Source organism: Tiliqua scincoides, chromosome 3 (genome assembly GCF_035046505.1).
Source record: "Tiliqua scincoides isolate rTilSci1 chromosome 3, rTilSci1.hap2, whole genome shotgun sequence".
Taxonomy (NCBI): domain Eukaryota; kingdom Metazoa; phylum Chordata; class Lepidosauria; order Squamata; family Scincidae; genus Tiliqua; species Tiliqua scincoides.
Genome location: NC_089823.1, coordinates 241,699,006 through 241,719,677, shown reverse-complemented (window position 1 = coordinate 241,719,677; position 20,672 = coordinate 241,699,006). Strand labels below are relative to the sequence as shown.

At 53.0% G+C, this 20,672-nt stretch overlaps 1 protein-coding gene across 3 annotated transcripts in view; it reads left to right on the top strand.

Annotated features, from left to right (window-relative positions):
- The first annotated feature begins 4,749 nt into the window (after positions 1-4,749).
- Positions 4,750-20,672, top strand: part of ACAP2 (ArfGAP with coiled-coil, ankyrin repeat and PH domains 2) — a 45,525-nt gene continuing 29,602 nt past the window's right edge. For 2 of the 3 annotated variants that reach the window (XM_066622559.1, XM_066622558.1), the window contains exons 1-8: positions 4,750-4,861; positions 6,876-6,933; positions 7,989-8,108; positions 8,769-8,822; positions 14,181-14,239; positions 16,094-16,277; positions 18,983-19,027; positions 20,491-20,586. In XM_066622559.1, the coding sequence (XP_066478656.1) occupies positions 4,809-4,861; positions 6,876-6,933; positions 7,989-8,108; positions 8,769-8,822; positions 14,181-14,239; positions 16,094-16,277; positions 18,983-19,027; positions 20,491-20,586 (669 nt within the window). In that variant the 5' untranslated portion in view covers positions 4,750-4,808. The remainder of the gene's footprint in view (positions 4,862-6,875; positions 6,934-7,988; positions 8,109-8,768; positions 8,823-14,180; positions 14,240-16,093; positions 16,278-18,982; positions 19,028-20,490; positions 20,587-20,672) is intronic. The other variant, XM_066622560.1, reaches the window with a different exon arrangement.

The following is a 20,672-nucleotide window of genomic DNA, read 5'->3' as shown; positions in this document are numbered from 1 at the left end:
CACAAAGGGGAGAGAGAGAGAGAGAGACCCAGAACTGAAAATCCTTCATGCAACCATAGAGGACTCCTAATATTCACTATCAGGAATGAGAAGGAACCATTCAGAATGCCCCAAAATACTTGATGTATGAGGGTAATTTTGGACACAACCCTGCATGGAATTGTTCCTTTCTTTGCTCATTGCTCCACAGGTTGGTGGCACTACTCTGTCTGGATTTCACCTGTCCAGCGATTTTGCTCTTTGGAACCAAAATACGGGCTGAACATGCCGATTGGAGAGAAAATATTTTCTCAAAAGCAAATGGGAATTACATTTCTCCTACCAAGCAAGGCGGTGAAGTGCCAGCTGATCACTGACTAAGCCCCTCCTCTGCTGGGGCTGGATTGTCTGCGCTGGGTTTTCAGCACTATGGGAGGTGGGCTTGGGGAGCAGGAGCACTTTGGAAGACAAGGGTGAGCATAGGCTGGAATACAACTTGGAGTCCCTGCTGGGAGGCCAGGTGCTTGGACATGGTGTTGGGGTAGCCTTAACCTTCCGGACTGCAGCAACCTGCTGATGCATTGGGTAACCACAGTCTTGCTCTGGGGAGGTGCTTCAGCCCAGGTGTGGAAGATTACTCCAGAAGGCTCTTTTAACCCAGGTGGCTGTGCCAGTCTGTTGCAGCAAAAACAGACAGTGGCTCCCAAGGGCTTAGGTGAAAGTGAAGATGCGAATTCAGGCTCGAGGGGCCACAAGACCTGCTTTCAGCATTGTGTGGTGTTCCAGGGCAGGATGCATGTGCTTTACTTCCATCTTTGATGCAAAATGTTGCTAGTCTGCTTCTGATGTGGTGTTCATATTTGCAACATCTCCCTAGAGTCATTGGTTGAGATGGAGTGATGGACTTCATTCAGAAAGAGCCATTTTTGTGGAAGGATAAAAAATACATTTAAACACAGTCCAAATACTGTAAACAGAACAAACAACTGCAAAGATCAATGCACATAACATAAGAACAGCCCCACTGGATCAGGCCATAGGCCCATCTAGTCCAGCTACCTGTATCTCACAGCGGCCCACCAAATGCCCCAGGGAGCACACCAGATAACGAGACCTCATCCTGGTGCCCTCCCCTACATCTGGCATTCTGATGTAACCCATTCCTAAAATCAGGAGGTTGCGCATACACATCATGGCTTGTACCCCATAATGGATTTTTCCTCCAGAAACTCGTCCAATTCCCTTTTAAAGGCGTCTAGGCTAGACGCCAGCACCACATCCTGTGGCAAGGAGTTCCACAGACCAACCACGCGCTGAGTAAAGAAATGTTTTCTTTTGTCTGTCCTAACCCGCCCAACACTCAATTTTAGTGGATGTCCCCTGGTTCTGGTATTATGTGAGAGTGTAAAGAGCATCTCCCTATCCACTCTGTCCATCCCCTGCATAATTTTGTATGTCTCATGTCCCCCCTCAAGCGTCTCTTTTCTAGGCTGAAGAGGCCCGAACGCCGTAGCCTTTCCTCATAAGGAAGGTGCCCCAGCCCCGTAATCATCTTAGTCGCTCTCTTTTGCACCTTTTCCATTTCCACTATGTCTTTTTTGAGATGCGGCGACCAGAACTGGACACAATACTCCAGGTGTGGCCTTACCATCGATTTGTACAACGGCATTATAATACTAACCGTTTTGTTCTCAATACCCTTCCTAATGATCCCAAGCATAGAATTGGCCTTCTTCACTGCCGCCGCACATTGGGTCGACACTTTCATTGACCTGTCCACCACCACCCCAAGATCTCTCTCCTGATCTGTCACAGACAGCTCAGAACCCATCAGCCTGTATCTAAAGTTTTGATTTTTTGCCGCAATGTGCATGACTTTACACTTACTGACACTGAAGCGCATCTGCCATTTTGCTGCCCATTCTGCCAGTCTGGAGAGATCCTTCTGGAGCTCCTCACAATCACTTCTGGTCTTTACCACTCGGAAAAGTTTGGTGTCGTCTGCAAACTTAGCCACTTCACTGCTCAACCCTGTCTCCAGGTCATTTATGAAGAGGTTGAAAAGCACCGGTCCCAGGACAGATCCTTGGGGCACACCGCTTTTCACCTCTCTCCATTGTGAAAATTGCCCATTGACACCCACTCTCTGCTTCCTGGCCTCCAACCAGTTCTCAATCCACGAGAGGACCTGTCCTCTAATTCCCTGACTGTGGAGTTTTTTCAGTAGCCTTTGGTGAGGGACCATGTCCAACGCCTTCTGAAAGTCCAGATATATAATGTCCATGGGTTGCACATATCGATACTTTTTAATTTCTCATAATGGTATCTTTTTTTCAAACAAAACAAAAAAGGAGAGGAAAAAAAGAAATATTAAGATATTTAAACAAGCTATAGTCTTGCACATTTCACATGCTATGTGTATGTGTCTAGGAAAGGCTTCCAGCTATTGACAAATATGTCTGTTTATAGTTGTCTGTAAGCCATTTGCTCAAGTCACTGAAGTCACAAGGCCTTCAATCCATTGACTAAAAGTGGGGGGGGGGCACACATCCTTCTAATTATGCAATATCAGTCCTATAGCTGTAAGGCTTCTTCAAGCCATATGTCTGTGCAACCTCCATCTCTGAATCTCAGGTGCAAGGGAGTGGCAACAGAATGCAAGGATCTTGTGTGCTCCCAGAGGCCTGACCCAGTGGGGCTCTTATGTTAGCTATTGTGTGACACAGAGAGTCCATTTCCACTGTTGATTTCCATGATACAGGCAGACGGTTCTGAAGGATGTGGGTATCAGCAAATGCCACTGATGGGTGCAGTACAGCATTAATACTGTTAGTAAATTCCCCTCAAAAATGCATTTTTGAACAAAGTGAAAGCATCTGTGTAAGAGGGGCATCTGAGGTATAACAAGGCTGGTATTTAGATTCCTTAATCCCCGTTTATTTCTAATATTTCCTTTTTACAATTAAAGCTTTAGTCTCCTTTCCAACTTTCAACATCAGTGCAGTGAATATTCTTCGGCAGTGTACATCTGGGTAGCTTCTCCCTCAGGCAGGCAGGTCAGATGACAGAAGTTTTGTTGAGAGGGGAGGTTGGCAACCTTCAGTCTCGAAAGACTATGGTATAAGCCTACAGCACCCAGTATTCCCAGGCGGTCTCCCATCCAAGTACTAACCAGGCCTGACCCTGCTTAGCTTCCAAGATCAGACAAGATTGGGCATGTGCAGGGTAACAGAGAGGCTCTCAGGTACCCCACTCTGACCTTGTCTCACCAGGCACCAGCAGGTCTTTCAGGGTGTTCTGCAGATCACATAAGAGAGACAAGAGAGGAGGACATGGGTTAGGTGTCCTGGGCCTTAAGGCCAGCGATCCAGCAGTGCAGCACTGGGCAAAGGCCCTTGTCAGCACAGATGCATCGGGAGGTTGGCAGAGCTATTCATGCGCCAGCGAACAACATCGATGGAGGCTTGCTAGGCTACGCTCTTCTCTCACACCTTAGCACAGAGAGACACACTGAACCCCTGAGGTTTTAGAGGAAGGCTGTTCTCCTAGAGCAGTGGTCTCCAAACTTTTTGGCCAGAGGGCCGCATCAAATATCTGGCATGGTGTTGAGGGCCAGGAAAAAATTTGAATATAAAATTTAAAGAAATAAATTAGAGATGGAACTTAGATGAGTGAACAAGTGAATGAATGGGCTCATTCATTCAACCTCTCTGGCCCTCAGAACACCCTCCAGACACAATCAGAGCACAGTTCTGGTCATGAGTGGGCCAGAGGCTTTCAGGGGACAAGAGGTTGGCCAAGGGCCGCAAAGAGGCTTGCTGTGGGTTGCATCTGGCCCCCTGGGCTGGGGTTTGGAGACCCCTGTCCTGGAGGGGTGTGGTAGGGGAATAGGATGCACTGTCTTCATAGCAACTTTTTCCAAGCAGAAGGGAAAGCATTTTTTACATGGCTGGGAGAAGCAGCTGCCCAGATGAGCGGCATTGACCCTGCCTGGAACTACTGAGAAGGGTTCACAGGTCAGCTCCGTTTTCCGGAGGCCACTGAAGGATTGAAGACCGGGCCTTTCTCCGGTGAAGGCCTCTGTTCGCACCGGCAGGGCTGTGGGAGGTCTGGGGCCTCCTGGCGCCCTCCCTGGCTGGCTGACTGGCTGTTGCGGGCGGCCAGGCTCAGCCGGCTCCGGCCCTCGAGCAGGCGCTGAGCCGCGGAGGCCCGAGGACTCGCTGGGCGCGGGAGCTGCGGTCGCAGAAAAGCCTCAGCAGGCGCACTCCCGGGCCCGCTCGTGCGGAAGCGCCGGCTGCAGGTGAGCCCTCGCCAGGCCGTGCCGGGCCGAAGGGGGCGGCGCAGCCTGTCTGCGGGACGTCAAGCGGGACCCGCGCCCGCCGCGTGGAAGGTTCAAGGCGCCTCGCGCAGAAGGCGCTTCCCCGAAGGGCGCGTGTGGGCAGCGCCGGGAGCGGGGCCGCTGCACCGCCGGCATCCCGGCCGCCCGCCCGCCCCTCCCTGCCGCGCACGGCGGCCGCGGAGGGTCTGCGGCTGCGGGGCTCCGGCGCCTCGCAGGCGGCTGTGCTTTCCGGGGCGCGCCCCGTCCCCGGCGACGGCTCTCTGCGGGGGGCGCGGCGGGGCCTGGGCAGCCCGGAGGGGCGCCCGCCCGCCCGCCAGCCCGCGGCTTGGAGGCTCCTGCGCGCAGCTCCGCAGCGACGCGCCCGCCCCGGCAAGGGAAGGGGCGGCGCTTCGGAGGGAGTCGTGGCCACGGGCGGCCCTCCCGGGGCGGAAGCGGAAGCGCCTGGCCAGTGCCCGAGCGCCTGCTGGCTGGCGGAGCGCAGCGGAGGACGATGCGGCTGGCCGTGGACTGCGCCGAGTGCCTCAAGGACTCCCCCCGCTTCAGGTGGCTCAGCCTGCCGGCCTGCGGAACGCCCCGCCACTGGGCGCGCCGCGGGGAAGGCGGGGACGCCGCCGGCCGGCCGGGCACCCCCGGGCTCCCGCCCCCTGTGCTGGCCGGCTCTTCTGGGGCCGCGGCCTGCCTTCGGGGACGCCGCTGGAGGGTGCCGGAGGGGCGCTGGCGGCGCGGAGGGAGCGGGGTGGAGGGCCGCCTCCCTCGGAGGCGCTGCGGTGGCGGCAGAAGGCCGCTGGCCGGGAGTGTCGCAAGGGCCTCCCGGGCCGCAGCTGTCGCAACCGCCTGCCCGAGCCGGGGCGCTGGTCTGCCCGCCACTTCCTCTCGAGAGAGGCCGAGGGCGGGCGCCCGGCCGCGGGCGGCTCCGAAGCGCCGAGGGCAGCGCCTCGCCAGAAGCGCTGGGCCCGGCCCGGCCTCCTGCCTCTGCAGCGCCCGCCAAGCGCCTCGGAGCGCGGCCGACAGCCGCGTCCCGGCCCTCCGCGCAGCCGGCGTTCCTCCAGGCCCCGTGCAGGCACCCGGGCCAGAGCCCCCAGCGCGTCCTGCGGCAGGGAGTTCCGCAGAGCAGCTGCGTGCGGGCGAAGGAGTCTCCCCGGCCGCCCCGCTGCTGGCTCTGGGCGTGCGGGAAGAGCGTCCCTCTGGCCAGAGCGATGTCGGAAGCAGGAGGGGAAACGAGCTCAGCGCCGGCGGCAGGGAGGACATGCGCGCCCCTCCCGCTCCCAGGGCCGGAGTGAGGAAGTTCGCGCGGCCCTTTCGCAGCTCTGCTTCTGCGGAGTCACTGCAAGGGGCAGCTGTGGTGCTGGCCCCGCAGAGGGTCTGCAGGCAGGGCCACCGCTAGGACGAGTGGCCCGGTGGGGGCGGAGTTGTGAGAGCAGAGCCCTTGCAGACCCCCAGGGAGGCAGGGCGGAGCTCTTGGCTCTGCATGAGGTGACACAACCCTGGTGTCATGGTTGGAGCCCTGCCCGCCTCTCCATTGTGTCCCTTGCGTGGGCATATCTTAGCTGCGGCCCCTGTGTTGCCCGCTTTTCATTCTCCAGCCCTCAGCAGTGTGTTTGTGGTAGAATCTTTTCCCTTCCCTTAGTTTAAGCCGTCCTGATTGGGGTTGCCAGCTTGTTCCCCAGCCTCGGTGAAGTGCAGCCACTCGCACTCCAGGGCACGTTTATCCCAGAAGTAGACTACAGAGCAGGAAACCAAGCCCTTCTTGCTGACACCATCTGCCTAGTCCGGGGTGTCAAACTTGTTTCAGGCAGTGGGCCAAATAGTATTCATGGTGCCGGCTGAGGACTGGTAGTGACACCATTAAGCAGGAAGTGATATCATTATGCAGGTGAGGGTCAGATATAAGCACTTTTTCCTACGTAGAAACTCGTTAGCTGCAAATGACAGAAGAGAAAACCTGCATATCTTGATCATATTTTCAAGATACAAGAGAGCCCAATTGTCATATGAGCCAGATAAACTGCTTGGTCCACATGTTGAGGTGCTGGTGGACAGCTCCGTGAAAGCATCCACTCAATGTGTGGCAGCGCTGAAGAAGGCTAATTTCATGCTTGGGATCATTAAAAAGGGATTGAGAATAAAATGATCAATGTTGTTATGCCATTGTAAAAACTGATAAGACCCTACCTGGAGTTCTGAGATGAGGCCAGGGAAACTTGAGGGAATGCTCTGTTCTTGGAGATGGTGCCAGTTCCTTCACTTGCTGCTGGAGCATTGTTTTGATTGTTGTTCACATGGCAGCCCTGCCTTAATCTTCTCAAGCGTAAGGAGCACAAACAGGGTCATTCTAGACATACTGAGCGGCAGTAGGTTGTGCTGTGATTCTGGGACCTTCCAGGAGATGCCTGCGGGGTGGGCGGGCAGAAGGTCCAGAGGCTCCATCAAGCCTCCCTGCTCTGCAAAAGGAGAATCCTTGCCTTGCCCTTGTGTATCACTCTATCTTTTCTCCAAACTTGGAACAGAGAATGAGTTTTGTGGGGATCCTCATTGTCCTGCCTGTTTCCCTTTTTAGGGCGGCTTTGGAAGATGTCGAAGGAGATGTAGCGGAGCTAGAGCTGAAGCTGGAAAAGGTGAGCAGCCTTGCCCTGATTGCCCCCCCCCCCGTGGCATAGTTTCTCAGGCCCCCTGGAAAGGCCCCAATACCACCTGGATGCAGCAACTTGGGGGCAAGAGGCTTCTTCTCCAAGGATCGCTCTGTGGCAACTGCAGAACATTTTCCTCTTGGAGGACATGGTGGACATCTCTGCACTTCATGACCTCCTTCTGAATGATCCCTGTATTGCACAGGGTGGGGGCATGAGTGTAAAAATGTAGTATCCACCCCCCCCCCCACTGATGCTTACCACAAACATTTGTTTTGCAAGTAGGCTACCTGAGAATGCCAGGAAGTGGCACCAGGATGCAGGTATTTTGTTATCTGTGTGTGGTCCCAGAGGCATCTAGTAGCCCACTGTGAGATGAGACGGTTGTGTTAGGAACAGGAGTTCAGATTAGTTAGGCACAGGGGAATGTTTTGGGACAAGCCGGGCCTGTACAAGAGGGATGGGCTTCACTTGAACCAAAGCGGAACCAGCAGCTGGCTTGCTGCTGGTTGCTCTCAGGAGCCCTGAGCAATCATGGAGCCTGCAAAAGGGGACCACAGGTGGTGCCGGGAGCAGGGCACAACCTGCCCCATTGCTGCTCCTCAGCCACAGGCGTGCCAGGGTAATGTGTCTTCCAACCTGCACAGTGGACATTCTGTCCCATCAATGACCACTGGACTCAGGCTGTGGTAACAGGAGGGAGCAAGGCTTCCTGCGATGGCATTGCCTCAATGAAGGGGTGTCTTGACCAGTGGACTGTGGGGCTCTCGTGTCCGTCTGTTCTTGCTGGCCAGATTAGTCTGCTTGTTTCACCTGCCGAGTGTCTGACTGGGTCAGGAGTAGTTTTCAGATGTCTCGAACAGGCAGCCCCCGTCTTAATTTCCCAGCCATCTGACTGCCATCTTCCTGGGCTTGATTGTGTCAGGGCTCTTGCGGGCAGTGGTCTCTTTCCAACAGAGAAAAGGGCATGATGGACACGCCTTCTGTCATGACTCCAGAGGTGCCGGCACAGGTGTTTGACTAGGCTCCTCTTTCCTTTTCAGCTGGTGAAGCTCTGCATTGCCATGATCGACACAGGAAAGGCCTTCTGCGTGGCAAACAAGCAGTTCATGCTTGGTATTCAAGACCTTGCCCAGTACTCAAGTCAGGATCCCCTGCTGGAGGTGAGTGAGTGATGCTGAAGCAGGCCTGGAAAGGTGGACTGTGACCAGGGCCAGCCCAAGACCTCCTGTTACTCATCAGTGTTCTGGCTCAGTGCATTCCTTGCCTCCCCACTTCCTCTCCCTTTTCTAAACCAGGGAATGGGAGGAGGAGGAGGAGCAGTGGGAACAAGTAGGCAGGCAGAGATGAGCATCCCCACCAATCTGCTGCTTGAGGCGACTGCCAGCACTGACTGGGACACCCCTGCAGCCTTGTGCTAAGAGCCTCTCTCCTCCTCTCTCTCTTGCCTAAGATGGATGAACAGGTAGGGCGGACAGTTGACCCCCCAGACTTTACCGGTCTTTAGCTTCTGCCACATAACCTTTCATCAGCTGAACACAGCCTCATAGCCTTCAATACTGGATCGTAAATATCTGTGCAACTCACCGTGACTCCTAGACAGAGGCCTGAGAAAAGTGCCATCTCCTCTCCCCCTCCCCTGCCCCTGAGTGACCAGGCTTAAAGTGGCTGCCCTTTAAAGAGGTGCTCTGCTGCAGTAAGGGATGCTGTTCTTAAGTGCCACTGTCTTGAGTCTACCCCTCATGCAGCCAGATCCCTTGGTGGTGGTTCTTGATAACTTCAGCAGAAGCAGCCTTCCCTTCTCTGCTTTTCTTCACTTATAGGATGGCTTGACAAAGTTCTCAGACACCCTCCAAGAGATGATCCATTACCACACCGTAAGTCTCAGAAATGGTCTGACTCGCAAACATGTTGGGAATTTTTAAAGAACATCTCAGTTTCTCTTCACTCGCCCTTGCAGGATACTCAAGGAAGGCTTGAAATGAAGTGTTCTCCCTGTGGATGGCAACCTTTTTTTTTTTTTTTAGCATCCTATGACTCCTTTGTGACTTGGCTCTTCCAGGCTTCCTGGAGAGCAGCTCTTGGCTATTTGATTGTTGCTTGGGATGCCCACCTGGAAGCTCTGTCGCTTGCTCTGTGACTCTGTCCCCAGGGTCTCTGGCTTGCCTTCAGCTACAGTGTCTGGCCTTGGAAATGGGGATCTTGCACTTGAGGTGACTCTTCAGGCTATGAAACAGTGTCTGTCCTCCTTCCTCTGCAGCATGCAGGAAAAGAAGGAAGGTCCTCTATAAGTGGGGCACTTCCTTCAGAGATGCAGGGAGGGTGGTTGCTGGAAGGAAAGGGGATGGGGCCTCTTCCTTTCCTCTCCTTTCTTGCTTAGTTAGAAAGCCTGTCCCAGGGACAGGGCTTGGGATCTGGACCTCTGCCATGGATTGGCAGGGAGTCTTTGGGCACCATGCCTCGTGTTCAAGGCAAGTGGGACTGTGCCTGCTCTGTGCGCCATTGCTTCGGGGAGGACTGGCAAGTCCAGCCACTGCACTCCAGGCTGCCTGCAGAGCTGTCTGAGGCTTCAGACAGAGGTCCTTCCCCATCCGCTTTCTTCTGTACACCTTGTCTTCAAACAAAGCCAAAGAAACTCTAGACATTGAACCTTCTGCTCGCAAAACCTGCACTTCGCAGTGGAGCTGTGGCCGCAGAGCCCTGGCTTACCTGTGCCACTGCTTGGAGAGAGGAGGTGGAGCTGCAGATTAGGGCTGCTCTTGCTGGGCACTGGGCCTGTCTGGAGCCTGCAGCTCTTCTTCATAAGAACAGCCCCACTGGATTAGGCCATAGGCCCATCTAGTCCAGCTTCCTGTATCTCACAGCGGCCCACCAAATTCCCCAGGGAGCACACCAGATAACAAGAGACCTGCATCCTGGTGCCCTCCCCTGCATCTGGCATTCTGACATAGCCCATTTCTAAACTCAGGAGGTTGCGCATACACATCATGGCTTGTAACCCGTAACGGATTTTTCCTCCAGAAACTTGTCCAATCACCTTTTAAAGGCATCCAGGCCAGTCACCATCACCACATCCTGTGGCAAGGAGTTCCACAGACCAACCACACGCTGAGTAAAGGAATATTTTATTTTGTCTGTTCTAACTCTCCCAACACTCAGTTTTAGTGGATGTCCCCTGGTTCTGGTGTGTGAGAGTGTAAAGAGCATCTCTCTATCCACTCTGTCCATCCCCTGCATAATTTTGTATGTCTCTATCATGTCCCCCTTCAGGTGTCTCTTTTCTAGGCTGAAGAGGCCCAAACACTGTAGCCTTTCCTCATAAGGAAGATGCCCCAGCCCAGCAGGCATCTTAGTCTCTCTCTTTTGCACCTTTTCCATTTCTACTATATCCTTTTTGTGATGTGGTGACCAGAAGTGGACACAATACTCCAGGTGTGGCCTGACCATCGATTTGTACAATGGGATTATAATATTAGCCGTTTTGTTCTCAATACCTTTTCTAATGATCCCCAGGCATAGAATTGGCCTTTTTCACTGCTGCCGCACATTGGGTCGACACTTTCATCGACCTGTCCACCACCACCCCAAGATCCGTCTCCTGATCTATCACAGACAGCTCAGGACCCATCAGCCTATATGTGAAGTTTTGATTTTTTGCCCCAATGTGCATGACCTTACACTTACTGTACACTTTTGGCTGTACTTGTCGTAAGAGGCGACTAAACAGCTACCGGGTAGATGTGGCTCGTCAGCCTGGGAAGGCAGCTCATCTGAGAGAAGGAAAACTCTGATCCCAAACCTCCACTGCCTTGTGGCTACATCCAGTTATGGAAAAGGCTTCAGGAGTCAACCTCGAGGCAAAATCCGGAGCCGGAGTCCCTGAGGCTGTTCATGGCTGAACACAGTCACGTTCTGGCAACTCTTGCGACGCCGCTGGAACCAACCATATTGGCCTCTGCCTTTCCATTGGACCATTTCAGCGACGTGGAGAGGGGATTTGCTGCATGGGTAACAGCCTATCCTCCATACCTTCTTTACCCAGGCTTCGCGCACTGGAGAGGACACTCTGTTCCAGAGCCACCATTCAGAGCGTGACACCATGGTCTTCCGAGACTGAAGGATGCCAACTACTACACTTACTGACATTGAAGCGCATCTGCCATTTTACTGCCCATTCTGCCGAGATCCTTCTGGAGCTTCTCACAATCACTTCTGGTCTTCACCACTTGGAAAAGTTTGTTGTTGTCTGCAAACTTTGCAACCTCACTGCTCACCCCTGTCTCCAGGGCGTTTCCACTTGGCCCAGCAGCTCTCCTCTTGCCATTTGAGCTGGAGTCCTGCTGAGCCGGCTGCGCTTGTGGCCCCAACATGTGGCTACTGTCCCAGTTCTTACCTTCCTTCCCAGCCCCTGACAAGCCACCTGCACCCGCATTGCTGCTCTTCTGGTTCACGTATCATTCCATCCTCTATGGATGAATAAAGGATCTCCTCTATGGAGAACTCATGCAAGGAAAGCACCCTACAGGTAGACCACAGCTGTGATACAAGGACATCTGCAAGAGGGATCTGAAGGCCTTAGGAGTGGACCTCAACAGGTGGGAAACCCTGGCCTCTGAGCGGCCCGCTTGGAGGCAGGCTGTGCAGCATGGCCTTTCCCAGTTTGAAGAGACACTTGGCCAACAGACTGAGGCAAGGAAGGAAGGCCCACAGCCAGGGAGACAGACCAGGGACAGACTGCACTTGCTCCCAGTGTGGAAGGGATTGTCACTCCCGAATCGGCCTTTTCAGCCACACTAGACGCTGTGCCAGAACCACCTTTCAGAGCGCGATACCAGTGTCTCTCGAGACTGAAGGTTGCCAACATATCATTCCATCCTGATCATATTTACTACAAGAAAGTCCTTGGTGTGGGGCGTGCGTGTGTTTGCAATTGCCCAAAAATTTCACCCTGACAAGATGAGCACTTACCAAGTGAACTAAGCTTCAGTCAGCGAACTGGCTTGTTAGCGTTCCCCGTGCAGTTGGATGTGGGGCAGAGCCACTAATCCTTACTCTCCCTCCCAGTGGTGTGTGGTTGATGGAACCTTTTCTGGAAGCTTGTTTATTGAATGGGCTTTGCTTTGGGAGGTGTTGCCAGACTCCTGGGTCTTGGGCTGTCATCAGGGGCCCTCCCTAAAGGCTCTGAATGAACTTGGCGGTCATGGGGTAAAGGCAGGTCGTCTTATAGAAGTTAATCTGGTTAGAGAATTAGAAGCAGAGGCCAGGAATGGAAGGAAGGTAGCAGTGAGGGCCCCCAAATAATGTCTTGTGCTTTATGATTTGTTCCTAAATGGTCTGGAGTTGAGAGTGATGGCCAGGTTTGCTCACAATGCCAAACTGATCAAGGTGATAAAATTCAGAACTGGTTTCAGAGAGTTCCTAACCTGGGTAAACAGACAGACAGTGGCAAATACAGTTCAGTGTCAGTAAAGTGTCAAATGAGGCCTGTTGAGCAAACCACTCTCTGCTTGACCTGTCAGTGGTGAGCCACAGAGAGGTCTTGGAGTCATGGTAGGGGGCTCAGTGGCCCCAGTAGACCCAGCGTGCTGCAGCAGTGAACACTCACTCTCTGCTTATGGTCGTAGGCAAGAGACGGAGATTAAAGGGGCTGTGAGATGGTGGGAGCCCATAGGAGGGGAAATGCAGGCAAGGGGAATGGAATTGGAATCTGGCAGAATGGGAGCAAGAAGCGAGCGGGAGTCAGATGTGGGCACTGAGATCTCTTGGTGGGCTTGTGCTCCCAGCCCTCCCCATATCTGGGCAGGGTCCTGCTGGTGGAGACATACAAAATTATGTGGGGGATGGACAGAGTGGATAGGGAGATGCTCTTTACACTCTCACATAACACCAGAACCAGGGGACATCCACTAAAATTGAGTGTTGGGAGAGTTGGGACAGACAAAAGAAAATATTTCTTTGCTCAGCATGTGGTTGGTCTGTGGAACTCCTTGCCACAGGATGTGGTGATGGCGACTGGCCTGGACGCCTTTAAAAGGGGATTGGACAAGTTTCTGGAGGAAAAATCCATTATGGGGTACAAGCCATGATGTGTATGCGCAACCTCCTGATTTTAGAAATGGGCTATGTCAGAATGCCAGATGCAGGGGAGGACACCAGGATGAGGTCTCTTGTTATCTGGTGTGCTCCCTGGGGCATTTGGTGGGCCGCTGTGAGATACAGAAAGCTGGACTAGATGGGCCTATGGCCTGATCCAGCGAGGCTGCTCTTATGTGTCGCCCTGAGGGAGACTGGGGTTCATCCATGTCTCTCGCAAAGTGGTCAGTCCAGAGCTGGAAAGTGGTGAATGTGTATGGAGGGGGCAGAGTTCTCTTTGCGGCTGTGTCTTCGGTCAGGGGCTCCCTGGCTGGCCCTCAGTCAATTTCTCTCAACCTAGCTGCTTTCAGAGCGCGATACCATAGTCTTTCGAGACTGAAGGTTGCCAATACAATAGCCTGCTCTGCAGAACTGTAGAAGAGATAAAAGTGCCCAAGAGCAGCCTAGCCCAGGCGCCCCCTCAGAGTGGGGCATGAAGCGGACACCCACCCCACCTTGCCATTGCTTTCTAGGAGCTGCTGTTTGGGGGTGCGTGGCCTCTGGACAGGGAGGGTCCATGCAGTCACCATGACCGCTGGCCACTGGTCGATCTCTCCTCTTCCTGGAAGTGGTCCAGTCCCCCTTTTGATGCCCTCCTGAGCTCTTGGCTGTTGTTGGCTTGAGTGGTGGTGTCTGAAGGACTAGTTTCCTGACCCCAAGTTCTAGCCTCTCTCTCTTCTACCATCTGTCGTGCCTCACCCCACTTGTCACCCTTTTTCTAAACCAAAATGTTCCTTGCACATCTGGGATGCGTACAGATGTGCTTTGCATTGTGTGAGGCCTCAACTGTCCCAGAGGAGGCTTCGAAACGTCAACGCTTGCTTAGAAGTGCTACTGGTGGCCCGTCTTCCACACTTCCCTCTTTGTTTTGCTGGATATCAAGCTCATTGCAAGGCCAGGAGTGTTGAAAGTTGCCTCTTATTTATTTATCTTCTAAAAAAGGCATTTAACATTGTGTGAGAGAAAGTCCAGGATGCTGGGCGTGGTGTTCCTGATGCCAGGAGGAGTTTTAAAGGCCTGATAGTATGGAGTACAGCATGGTGTGTTATGTATTTTGTATCTCCTCAGATACGTTTCTGAAGCAAATATTTTCTGCATTTCAGATTCTGTTTGACCAAACCCAAAGATCCGTAAGAGCACAGCTTCAGACATTTGTTAAGGAGTAAGTCTGCAGGAATATTCTGAGTCATGGCTGCGGGTGAGCTGTGGAAACCCTCAGTCGCTTGTCGAACTGGTGCCTGCGTTGGTGTCAGTAGGGATGTGTGGGCTGCTGCCCCTTGGCTTCTGTGCACTCCTCTGTGGTGCGCAAGTCCCCTCACCCCACCCGATGACAGAAAGTGCTGCAATGGATCCTGGCTGACAGTGGCGACCCCTTTGAGGCTGCAGCATCTTTGCGCCTGTCCTGCTTCTGAAACTCTGGGATCGTCTTTCGTGACAGCCAGGCAGTGATTGGAGCCTGTGGGTTGGCTCTGGGTTGGCTCTGGGTCGCTGAGTGGCCTGGGATGTGTGGCATCCTAACTGGGATGTGTGGCATTCAGCTTATTTGTCTTCAGCATTAACATGAATAGATGATGCAGCCTCACCACTGAGACGACTCTTCCTCCCCTGGTATGCTGCCAGCCGTGATTTTGGTCTTCTTCATGCATGAGATTCATGCTCATTCCTGTCCTCCAACCAGACAGCAGGAGACACAGGCAGGCAGAGGAAGGGGGGGTGGTGGTAGCTGGCAGGGCCTCACAGTCACCATAGGTGCTTGGCAAATGATGCTGCCCTAAAACACCACCATGTACCTTGGGTGCAGACTGACCAAGTGGGGAAATAGTGCAGAGCTTGGAGGACGTCAGTCTAGACGAGGAGGGATCCTTCAGAGGTGGTTGATATGTTCAGGTGGGAGAAAAATGTGCCACAGCATTGAGAACAGAGGTCTCTGCTGTATCGGGAGGGGGAGCGTCTGTTCCCCAGCACTCTTGGGGATGAATTGTGAAGCCGTGCTGGTCTGGAATCGAAGGCTTCTTCCCCAGTGGTCAGAAGACCTTTTTCTCTGGAGCAGCCCTCCTTGGCTTGGCTCCTCTTGGGGAACACCTGGGCAGCCTTGTCAGATCATTGCCTTCCAAGGACGGTGTCCTTTGTGTTTTCTGGACCTGAGTTTAAGAGCTTCCTTTTTTTTTTTTTGCAATAAGCCCCAGTTTTGCCTTTAACCCCAGGATCAGCCTGTTCACTGTGGATGGCGAGACCCCTGGAGGCTTCTCAGGCTACTGCCCCCTTTTAGTGGGAAGCCATAAAATGAGCAGGCCCTGCAGGGGATGGGTCACGTTCCATGGACGCCCTTGGGAAGGACCTTGGCTGAGCACGAACCTGTCCACCTTTCAGGACTATCTCGGCGGTGGGAAGGGTCTTGCTGGATGTTGTTGCACCGCCTGGGGCATGATGTGGAATCTGCATTTTGCTCCAACTAGTGATGAGCAAACAGCAGGCAGGGGCTCACCGAGTTGTGCTCCTTTGGGGGCTGATGTGAACACCCCCCTTTTCACCATATGTGCAACTCCTGGTGTTGGAGTGTTCAGAGAGGTGTGCGTTGGTCCATGGACTGGGAGCAGAGCGCTGGGGCTGTCGAGTCCGTGGGTGTCTTCCTTCTGTCTTGTCTTTTCCCCAACCCTTGCTGCTGCTCGGTTCCTGGTTGTTGGCAGGGACGTGAGGGTTTCACCATAATAGAGCCTCCAACTTGGAAGCTTCGACCTGGGGAGAGATTGGTCAGCCTCTCTTCAGCCTCCATCTTGGAGCAGGCGTGGAGGTGGGGATCCCGGTCTGTTTTTTTCCAGTTTGTCCGCGTGCGTGCGTGCGTGCGTGTGTGAGTGAGTGAGAGCGTGAAGGCTGAACCGAAAGCATGCCTCCCCCAAAGAACTCTACCTCTCTTTGTGGCCATACCCGAAGACCAGGCTGTGCTGGAGACGGAGTCGCATTTGCGGCACTTGGCCCGTGCTGCAGAGTCTGACTGCTTCTTTTCTTTGCTCTTCAGAGACATCAGGAAATTCAAAGATGCAAAGAAGCAGTTTGAGAAGGTCAGTGAAGAAAAGGAAGCTGCCCTGGTCAAGAACGCCCAGGTGCCACGGAACAAGCAGCACGAGGTGGAGGAGGCAGCCAATATTCTGACCGCCACTCGGAAGTGCTTTCGGCACATCACCCTGGACTATGTTCTCCAGGTGAGCCGAGTTCCCTGGTGGCTTTTGCTGCAGGGCCCCTGTGCTCACGACGGCACAGGGGGAGGCTGGCTGGCTTTCTTGGGAGGGGGTGGCAGTCTTTTTGAAAGCACTTGCATTGGGAGAGTTGGGACAGACAAAAGAAAATATTTCTTTACCCAGTGTGTAATGAATCTGTGGAACTCCTTGCCACAGGACTTGATGATGGTGTCTGACCTCAATGCCATTAAAAGGGAACGGGACAGATTTCTAGAAGAAAATTCAATCAGAGGTTACAAGCCGTGATGGGCATGTTGTAACCTCCTGGTTAAGAACATAAGAACAGCCTCACTGGATCAGGCCATAGGCCCATCTAGTCCAGCTTCCTGTTTCTCATAGCGGCCCACCAAATGTCCCAGGGAGCACACAAGACAACAAGAGACCTGCATCCTGGTGCCCTCCCTTGCATCTGGCATAGCCCATTTCTAAAATCAGGAGATTGCCCATATGCATCATGGCTTGTAACCCGTAATGGATTTTTCCTTCAGAAACTTGTCCAATCCCCTTTTAAAGGCGTCCAGGCCAGATGCCGTCACCACATCCTGTGGCACGGAGTTCCACAGACCAGCCACATGCTGAGTAAAGAAATATTTTCTTTTGTCTGTCCCAACTCTCCCAACACTCAATTTTAGTGGATGTCCCCTGGTTCTGGTGTTATGTGAAAGTGTAAAGAACATCTCTCTATTCACTCTGTCCATCTCCTGAATAATTTTGTATGTCTCAGTCATGTCCCCCCTCAGGCGCCTCTTTTCTAGGCTGAAAAGGCCTAAACGCCATAGTCTTTCTTCATCAGGAAGGTGCCTCAGCCCAGTAATCATTTTAGTTGTTCTCTTTTGCACCTTTTCCATTTCCACTATTTCCTTTTTGAGATGTGGCGACCAGAACTGGTCTGGTGTGGCCTTACCATTGATTTATACAATGGCATTATAATATTAGCCGTTTTGTTCTCAATACCTTTTCTAATGGTCCCCAGCATAGAACTGACCTTCTTCACTGCCGCCGCACATTGGGTCAACACTTTCATCGACCTGTCCACCCCCCCCCCCAAGATTTCTCTCCTGGTCTGTCACTAGACAGATCTCTCACTGATCTGGTTCTAGAATTATGCAGTCTCTGATTGCCAGATGCAAGGAAGGGCGCCAGGATGCAGGTCTGTTTGTTGTCTTACATGTTCCCTGAGGCATACGGTGAGCCACTGTGATACACAAGAAGCTGGACTAGATGGGCCTTGGCCTGATCCAGTGGTTCTCTTTAGATGTTCTTATGTGTAGTGGAAGAGAAATTGTCAGCGGAATGTCCGCCTTCAGTCTCCCCTTTTCCATGAAGCCCTCCCTGGGCACAAGCTCTGAGTTCCTAGTCCCGACTGCAACCAAGTCCACATGATTGTACCAGTCCTTTTTCCTCCCCTTACTGACCCCTATTGCCTCTCTCTTGCATTGCTACCTGTCTCACTCTTTGTAAGGCTCCGTGGGCATTGATGGAACTCCCTTATTTATGTGGTGCCAGAGTACGTTGGCCAGTGGAGAGAAGCCCAGAGGGATTGTGTTGTGTTTTTTTTTTTGGGGGGGGGGGATATAGATTTTTATTTTAAAAGTTTCATACTACAATAAATAATGCAAAGGAAAGAAATCACATTTTACATTTTCAGCTACAGTCACATTACATCAGCTGTTTAACTAGAACACGGATACATCAAGTTATAGGTGGATTCACCCCATCTAACCACTCCCACCATTTTTTCCACCTGTCTCTACCGGTTCTCACCCTTTCGTAAGCCACAACGCTGAATACTCTGGAGACCACAAAGCGGACCCATCCCTGCGTGTTGGTGGACTTTTTCTCCTTAATTTCTTTGCCCCTTTGGATGCCCAGCGCAAAAAGGACATACAGATTTATCAGTCTTACCGTAGACCAGGGCACCTCCCACCTATCGTCTCCTCCCCTCCATTGTCCCGCATTACCCGTCCTCTTGGGTCCCCTCATACCTCCCGCCGGCTCCTTCCCAGAGACGATAGTCTCCCAGGCCTGTTGGGCCAGTTTGGGCCACTTAAAGGCCCTTGCTACGCCCCTCCACAACTCCTTCGCCGGTGTACACTATTGGACAAAATGGGCTACTGTTTCTATCAGCAGTGGGGCGCCTACCGATCTAGAGGGTCCCGACCCCAAACAGGTCGGCCTCTTGTACCTCTTCTGATCTTCTTGCAACCATGGGTTTGCCGCTCCCACCCTGAGGACCTGATGGAAAGCCCTCCACCTTAATTCCCATAAACTAAAGGGGATTCTCTTCTCGCTAAAGGCGCTGTGCGCCACCTTCTCCTGCAAGAGGTACACGGAAAGGTGCGTCTTACTTTGCTGTTTCTCTTGGTGAGGCCTCATGATAAACTCTTGTACCTCTGACTTGGGGCCAGTCTGTTCAGCCTGCTGTCCTTTGAAGACCCACTAAGCCGCTGGCGTTTGCCAGGTGTCTGAGTGTCCTGATGGTGCAACCTGTATGCTGGACTGTGTAGTCTTTCCTTAGGTTGGACCGAGTCTCGTACACCTGAAGCTGCAGCTCAGCTGTCTGTTTCCAAGCCTTTGTTGCACATTGTGTTCCATGACCAGAACTGCTTCCGCTCTTTGTGTTCTTGCTGTTGGCAGCACAATGAAGCAACCCATTTCTTTTTCACCAGATCAATGTTCTTCAATCAAAGAGGAGATCAGAGATCCTGAAATCGGTACGTTCCTCCATGCAAGATGTTTGCATGCGCTGAAAGCTGGTGGGGTGTGCTTGGAACCAGGAAAGTCTGCTTCAGATCCTTGCTCAGCCTTGCAGCTCCCCATTGCTGGAGCCCATCTCTCTCAGCCTGGTTGTGAAGATAAAAGGGGAGAGAACCAGAGGCTTGGTGCTGGCTCCCTGGAGGAAGGGCAGGATAGGGTATTTATTTATTTAAAATTTTTTACCCTGCCTTTCCACTACTGAAGCAGGTGCCCCAGGTGGCTTACAATTTGTAGCTAAAATATATACAATAGGAAAGCAGTAAATAAAATCAGAAAAGATAAATAAAAAACCAATTGGAGGAGGGCAAAACTCAAGGAACTACTACAGAGGCACAGGAGGCAAACAACCCAAATGTAACAAGAATGTTTTAAGCCCTCACCGAAACACCACCAGGGAGGGGTAGATCTTCATTCCCCTGGTAGGGAGTTCCACGATTGTGGTGCCCCTACCAAGAAGGCTCACCCCCACGCCGCCATCCCCCTAACTTGGGAGAAAGGCAGCACTTGCAGGAAAGCCCCTTCACAGGATCTAGGAGGGCGGGTTGGAATGTGTGAGAGAAGGCGGTCCCTCAGATGGCCTGGCCCCAAACTGTGAAGGGCTTTGAGTTGGATTTGGAAACAAATGGACAGCCAGTGCAGTCGCCGAAGCAGCGATCTGGCAGAGCCGAACTGCCTTGCTCCAGTAACCACCCTGGCTGCAGCATTCTGCAGTGGTTGCAGCTTCCGGACCATCTTCAAGGGCAGCTCCACATGGAGCTCGTTCCAGTTAAGGGGTGATGCGTTTCTCAAGGCCACTCAGATCTCATGCAACAAGATTGTCTGTGCCTTGAGGGCAGGGAAGCGGAGGACTGACCAATCCTGCAACCAGGTCAAGCGGCCTGCTGCTGAGGTGGCGCCTTCTAGCACCTCTCCTGTCTAAGGGGATCTGGCTTAATTTAGCCCTGCGGCTCCTTATGGGTGACCTTTCATATCTTAATTGCTGGGGATGTTAAGAGAGCAGAATGAGGGGGAGGGAATGAAGGGGGAGGGGGAGAGAATGAAACCTGTTGAGGTTTCAGAAGCCGCTTTAATCCCAGGCCAACTGATAGTGGTGCCTGGTGGACAGTCAACCCTGCGAGGTGGAGTCACCAACCCTGTGGACTGTGGTCTGTCCTGCCTGGCTTTCCTGCTGCCTCTCCTCTTCCAAGACAGGCCAGTGCTGCACCAATGGGGTGCGCTTTCCTGCCACTTTCCACTGTATCCCTGTTTGGAGTCTCTTTGAGGGCAGAGGCTGGCTGCATGTTCCTAATGCCCTAGTAGCACAACTGCTGTAGAGAGAAGGGTGGCATGAGAACAGCCCAGAGAATGTGGTGAACTTAAGGAGAGCAGTCTGTGAAACATGTAACCATCCTGGTAAAATGGCCCTCTTTCTCCATGCCAGATGTTGTCCTTCATGTATGCCCACCTGGCCTTCTTCCATCAAGGCTATGACCTTTTCAGTGAGCTTGGACCCTACATGAAGGACCTTGGAGTGCAGGTAACAAAGGGGGTGGTGGTTGTGCAGAGCCTTGTTGTGGTGTATGAGCTAAGGAGCACTGCCTGATGGGGTGCAGTCAGCAAACA